Here is a 7064-nt window from a genome sequence, read left to right as displayed (position 1 = left end):
TTCAATCAGAGGGAGAGATCTGCAGAGGATGAGGTGGCACATATAGTTCTTATTTGTAATTCAAAGAAACTTCTCAAACCATCTTCAGCTCCATCATGAAGTTCATTAGATCAGAAGGGGCTGCAGCCTCTACTGTACCAGTTTCTGGTTTCCATGAAGTTCCAATGGCTTAGTAATCTTGCATCCTGTAGTTGTAGATCTACTGACTGCAGAGACCTATTATGGAAGTCTCGTCTGTGGGCTACAATGAATTGCTTATGCCTGGTTTCCTCCTGGTTCTGGGCAGCAGCATCCGGCACTGGTGTAACAAGGTCATCTCAGTCATTCCTGTGGCTCACTGTTCTCAGAGCCTCGGGATTTGAAGCTGGGACTGTCCCCATACAAGCACACATGCAGATTTTAAAATCTGCTTACTGCTTGGCCCAGAATTCCTACTTCTATTGATCTCTTTCAGAGAAATATTTGGGTATATGTGTCCCCAAATGCATGTTGAAAGGATGCTAATGATAATATTGCTCATAATGTCAATAACTGGGTACAACTCAAATGTCCATCAGCAGGGAAATTATTAGACAAACTATGTCATATTCATACTATCATATACGAAAAATATCAGATAAAAGAATGAAGCAGATCAGACAGAAAAATGCTAAGACTTATTACATTAGAATATAAGTGACACACACACAAAGAATATAATTGACACAATAAGTACCAAATAATCCAATTTATGCTAAAAGAAAACAAACCAATCCCCTCCCTCCACACCCCACATGTTTAGGAAAGGTCTGAAAGGAACTGACCAAATCGGCAACAGTGATTACCTCTGAGGGGAGAAGGGGAAACATGGGAAGGGCTGGTGTGAAGAAAACTTCCACTTTTTACCTAATAAAGCTCTGTAGTGAGGAAAATACAATGGGATTTATTTGTTAATTGTGAAATTTTTTCAATTGTTTAAATGTTATACATACTAATGAGAGAATGACAGAGTCAGAAATAGAGAGCTATGGAGCCAAAGAAGAGAATCAGAAAGCCTGAGGCAGGAAAGGCTGTGACTCGGCTTTGCCACTGCCTGGGGTTGGGGGACAGACCTCCACCTCACATTCCTTTCTTAGAACCTTTGCAAGTTCCTCATTGCACAACAGCAGTAGTTATACCTCAGTCATGCAACAGGGTTTGCCTATTTGGGTTTATTACCATAATAGCTCTCACTTAATTAGCACTAGGCTAAGCATGAAATCTTCCCCATAGCCCATTATATAGATAAGGAAAGGAAGGCTCCGTGCAGTTAAGGGATTTGTCCAAAATGACAAAACTGGAAAGAACTCAGGTCTCAGCCATTAGATGATGGGCTGCTAAACTGCTAAACTGGATTTGGAGTCTTGGGTCCAAATCCCCGCTCTGCCCCAGCCACTCGAGTCACTTTTCTTCTCCAGATCTCAGTTTCCTCAAATGTCAAATAGTAGGAACAATCCTACTGGCTGTTGTGAGACCAGATAGGAAAACAGGAATCAAACTGCTCCATTAACAATAAAGTTCTGTGGCCCATGAGGGTAGTTAATGATGCTGTTTTCATTATCTGCAAAGCCCAGGCCATGTCCCTGGCTCCATCATAGGAAGTTGTTCCCAGGTGGCAGGTATGGGGTCCCATGGGGGAGCCAACTTGAAGGAGAGTGTCCCAGCAGGCCATGGCTCTGGGGTTTAAGGGCTGTGACTCAGCCCCAACCTCCCCCTCAGGGCCACGTGTGGCAACTCCACAGAAGACACCAAGGTGCATGAGACTTGGCAGGTGAGCTGCGCTGGGAGGGATTGTCTAGAAGCAAGAAAGGCTGGGGTGGGCAGACAGACTCAGGGAGGCCAGGGGTGTGCAGAGCCATGCTGAGGAGCCCTGGAGCACACACTTTATGTGTGAATGTCAGGGTCCTGAGACATTCTAACTCCAGTTAATGAACCCAAACTCTGTAATTCACACATATCCTGCTCCTCTTCTATGGGAATAGCACAGGGTAGCAGAAATACCAGGGAACAGCATGGATTTGGGAGTTGTAGTGAAGTGTAATGACACAACAGCTATAAGGATTCAAGTGTGCAACAGGAGCTTATCGAAGGGGAGAATTTTGTTCTCCCTGCTTAGAGGCTTGAACAATGAGACATTCATCTCCGACCTCTCACTGGGCCAAACACAGAGGGGACACTCAAAAATGTTTATTAAGTTGGAGGAGATCATCTCTTCCAAAGCCCTCATTTTGCAGATGGGAAAACAGGCTCAGAAGCCCAAAGTCACAGCAAGGGAGTGGCAGAGCTGGCCCAGGAATCAGGACTCTTGGTTGCCAGGCAGGGCTCAGTCCTACGCAGCAGGCTGGCTCCAGAACAACCTCTGCTCTCAGCCCTCACCAGCCTTGAACAAGGGTCTGTCCTTCACCCCTCAGTTTCTCATTTGTTGAAAGGGCATAACCACTCCCCAGCAGGACTGGATGATGGGAGGAGAAATGTGAGGTGTCAGGTTGGACATTCAGGAAATTTAATTTGTTTTTTTGTCCCCCACCAGCACTGTAACTGGCTCGTAGATAATCCTGACCAAGGAAATGGTCCTCTAACAATATGTTTACTGTCCTTAAGCAGTGAAAACACCCTGCCCTCGTAATATGTATCCAAAATGAAATCATTTCATCTGAACCACAAAATAAATGTAAAGAAATACAGAAATTTTCTGATTTTCACCATGATGCTACATCAAATGATGCTTTTTAAAAAACTCAAACACTAAATTCTTTCAAAAACATTTTCAGTGCTCCTGTCTAGCTGGCGTCCTAACCACATGCTTTGCTGCACAGGCCCAATCTGCCAAACAGAAGCTTAGGGAAGGAAAGTGCTTCACTGACTTTGGGGTGAGCAAATAAACCTCAACTGGTTGGTCTGTCTTGTGGCCCCAAGTAGATGAGGCAGCCTGGGCTCATTGCTGGGTTATCTTGGGCTCAAGGTGATAATCCAGCCCCACTGATAGTCTAGTTCTGATTCTGTCACCCACTTACTGTGTGACCTTGGGCAAATCACAGCATGCTTCTGAGCCCCCCATTTGTGTTCTCCATCTGTATAAGAAATGGGATTTGCTAATGACCCCTTCATTCCAATTTTATAATTTAGCACCAAAATGAAGCCAGATGGGAAAGTTGCATCCTGGCTCCCGTTGCTGCAGCACTGAGCTCCTGAGAAGGGTGGTGGTACATTATTAAATAGAAACAATTAGGCCCCATTACAGCCCTGCAAATCCTCCTGGTCTGATGGAGCCATAGACACATAAATAGACAGAGACAACCCCGTGTGATCATAGTGATGACAAAGGAAAGCACAGGAACTGTAAGAGCTCGGAAAAGAAGCCGCCAAGCCAGCTGAGACAGCAAAGACCTCTTGGAGGAGGGAACATTGAAGCTTAGTTTGGAAAGGGAACAAGGCAAGAGCAAGGAGTTGCCATTTGACTAGAGACAGGAGAAATAAGGCTCCAAGAAGATGAGCTTTGAATGGCAGGCTAAGGAATCATCTTCTCTCATGAAAAAAACCTTACAAACACTGGATGGGAGCCAGGACATTGAGTTTAAGACCCATCTCTGCTGTGAATTTGTTGGTTGGCCTTGAGAAGACACTCTGTTTCTGGACTTTAGACTCAGACTTTGTCTCCTCCACTTAATAGAAATGAACCAGAGGAGGGAGAAGAAGGGGTACAATTGGACTTGATAGCTCTGAGTTTCTGCTCCTCAAACCCCAATTCAGCTTAACTCAGTGACATTCAATCCAAAATTGACTTCTCTGAGCTCTAACAACATGCAGGAAAATGTAGTTTGCATGAGCTTGGGTATGCAAGAAACCTGGTGATTGCCTCAGGCAGATTGAGTTTGGTTAGCTGAGAGTTCACTCTTTTAAATTGAGATGCACGAGTTTTGCTTTTCTGCCTGGATAATGGGGGCTGACCTCTAGAATACTTTTTTTTTTCTTTCAATGAAGCAGTCACAATGGAGTGGCCTGTTCCGTGTTTCTTTTAGAAAGACATTTTACCAGCCTTCACTCCCTGACAGGGAATCAGGCCTCCTCCGCACTAGAGACTAAAGAACAAATTGAAATTTATGGTTGTTGCTGACAATATCATCTTAGAATTGGAGAAGGAAAGAGAAAATCTTTGCCCCAATCTCACCCCACATGATAACTTAAGCTTCCGGATTCTCCAGGGAACATAATAAAGAATAAAGAGTCCTGGTTTGAGTGTCAGAGGACTGGGTTCTGGTCCTAGCTCTGTGGCTCACTGGCTGTGTGACCTTGGGCAAGCCCTTCCCTCTTTTGTCTAAGAAAAGAAACAAAAAATTGGCTGGACATTTCTAGGTTTGGCACTTTTATGATTCAGTGGCATGAAAAATGTTTTATCACAAGTAAAATCAGGGAGGGAGTAATCATATTCCCAGAGAAGAAAAGAGCTGGTGATTGTCAGTTCACTTTGGAGGATCCCTCCTCCCTGGAGTTCCAGTTCATCTCATCCTTACTATACTCATGTTTCTCCAATTTATTTTAAAAAATGTGATTTGTGTAATTTATCCAGGTTTGTGTCTAATTGTTGCAGTGAAAGTGTTGGGCTACCATGACCTATTATGTCCTACATAGGAGCAGAAGTCCAGACAACTAGCTTAAAAAGAGTCAGGAAAAACCACTACTTAAGGCACACAAGAGGAAAATAAGCTTAATAACTATGTGAGCAATAGCCTGCTGCAAAGAACCTTGGAGAAAGCAGCACTTCCAAAGCAACATGGTTGGAACTTTGAGTGCAAAGTAGAGGCATGAGCTTCAGGACTTGATTTAAGAGATCTGACATCCCAAACTAGACACATGAAATCTAAGATGAAGACCAGCAGTAATCTTTCCAAAGAACTCCTCACAATCATAATTCAACAATCAACTGTTTAGATCTGATTTTCCTGGTAAAATGTAAACTCTAAGAAGGTAGGGACTTTTCCTGCCTTCTTTATTTTCATCACTGTATCACCTGAACACAGCATGATGACTTCTATTTGGTAGGTTATCAGTTCATTAATAATTAATGTTCGACAAAAGAAAAAAGGTAGAAGTTTTGGGTTCACAAGGTTGAAGTCAATATTACAGCCCACCAATAAGTCCTCAAGAGTTGGTTGTAAATAATTATGCTTATATTTTGATTAGAGAATAAATATTATAGAATCCTCATTCCAGAATCCTTGCTTCTGTGGTTTCCAGATACTCCAGTGTCCAGATGTTCCAGCTTCCCATCTGCCAGAAGTCTAGCTCTGTCTCACTATGGAGGCCACAACATGTAATGGATCAGTAGGTGGCTCACCAGTCTTCTATCTGGTGGGCATCCCCTCTCTGCCAGAGTCCTTCTTCCTCCCTGTGTTTTTCATCTTTCTCCTCTTCTATCTTCTCATCCTTATGGGTAACGCCCTGATCCTGGTGGCTGTGCTGGCAGAGCCCAGCCTCCACAAACCCATGTACTTCTTCCTGATCAACCTCTCTGCCCTGGACATCCTCTTCACCACAACCACTGTCCCCAAGATGCTGTCCCTGTTCTTGCTTGGGGACCACTTTCTCAGCTTTACTTCCTGCTTATTGCAGATGTACCTCTTCCAAAGCTTTACATGCTCAGAAGCCTTCATCCTCGTGGTCATGGCCTATGACCGCTATGTGGCTATCTGCCGCCCACTGCACTACCCTGTCCATATGACCCCAGAGACCAATGCTGCACTGGCAGCCACTGCCTGGTTAACTGCCCTCCTCCTGCCCATCCCAGCAGTAGTGAAGACCTCCCAGATGGCATATGACAACATTGCTCACATCTACCATTGCTTCTGTGATCATCTGTCTCTAGTTCAGGCCTCCTGCTCTGACACCACACCCCAGACCCTCATGGGCTTTTGCATCGCCATGGTGGTGTCCTTCCTGCCCCTTCTCCTGGTGCTTCTCTCCTATGCCCACATCCTGGCCTCGGTGCTTTGCATCAGCTCCCGAGAAGGACGCTCAAAAGCCTTCTCCACGTGCAGCTCCCACCTGCTGGTGGTTGGCACCTACTACTCCTCCATTGCCATAGCCTACGTGGCCTATAGGGCGGACCTGCCCCTTGACTTCCACGTCATGGGCAACGTAGTATATGCTATTCTCACACCAATCCTCAATCCTCTCATTTACACTCTAAGAAACAAGGATGTCAAGGCAGCCATTACCAAAATCACATGTCTCAAGACCCAGTCTGGGGTAGGAGCCCTTGACCTTTAGATGCAGCTAATTATGCTCTCAGGATTGTGCCCAGCACAGATCAGGAACTCCATAAATATTCTTAAATAAATAAATTAATGACTATAGAATGATAAAAGAAAATTCAGTGGAGCAGATGGCTATAACAGTGGTTGTCATATTTTAGTCCAGAGCTTTCCCTTGGTGCAATGAAATAATGTTAATCTTTATACGATATCTTGAGTTGTCATATAAGGATTTCACTACTTCATAATTCGAGAAGGTTTTTCTAAAAAACAAAATCTTCATGGCAAAAAGTCTTTATAAGCAAAGTCAAAAAAGAAAAGACTTACATCACAGAGAAAGGGCAAATGTCCAAAATAGATAAAGAGCTCCTAAAATTTTAGAACAAAAATCTAACATTCCAATGTAAAAATGGGCAAAATATGTGAAAAGACAGATTACAAAAAAGATGCAACAGTCTTTAAATAATGAAGAAGTATTCCAGTCTACTGTATAAAAAGAACACAAATTAAAACTACACCAAAATGCCATTTTTTTCACATAATCAGATTAGGAAAAATCCAATATTTGGCAACATGCATGCAGAAAATCAGAACTCTCATAAGTTGCTTGGGAGGGTACAAATTGGTAGAGCACTACTGCAGTACTCACCAAAAGTGTAGTTGCATTTACACTTTGGCCCACAATCTCATTTCTAGAAATCTGTCTCAAAGATACACTGGCAATAATTCATTAGGCTACTCATTCATCAACAGGGGACTGGTTGAAGAAACTATAAAAAAGTACAATGCAGCTAT

The 7064-nt window shown here is 43.5% G+C and overlaps 1 protein-coding gene across 1 annotated transcript; it reads left to right on the top strand.

Moving 5' to 3' along the window:
* Window positions 1-5311: 5311 nt before the first annotated feature.
* LOC102523438 (olfactory receptor 2AT4) lies at window positions 5312-6285 on the top strand. Its single transcript, XM_006173294.2, has one exon. It carries the CDS (start codon window positions 5314-5316, stop codon window positions 6283-6285), a length of 972 nt encoding a protein of 323 aa, XP_006173356.1. The 5' UTR covers window positions 5312-5313.
* The last annotated feature ends 779 nt before the right edge of the window (window positions 6286-7064 follow it).

Source organism: Camelus ferus, chromosome 10 (assembly GCF_009834535.1).
Source record: "Camelus ferus isolate YT-003-E chromosome 10, BCGSAC_Cfer_1.0, whole genome shotgun sequence".
In the NCBI taxonomy this organism is placed as follows: domain Eukaryota; kingdom Metazoa; phylum Chordata; class Mammalia; order Artiodactyla; family Camelidae; genus Camelus; species Camelus ferus.
The sequence above is the reverse complement of the archived record's forward strand: the minus strand, read 5'-3'. Positions and strand labels throughout refer to the sequence as shown.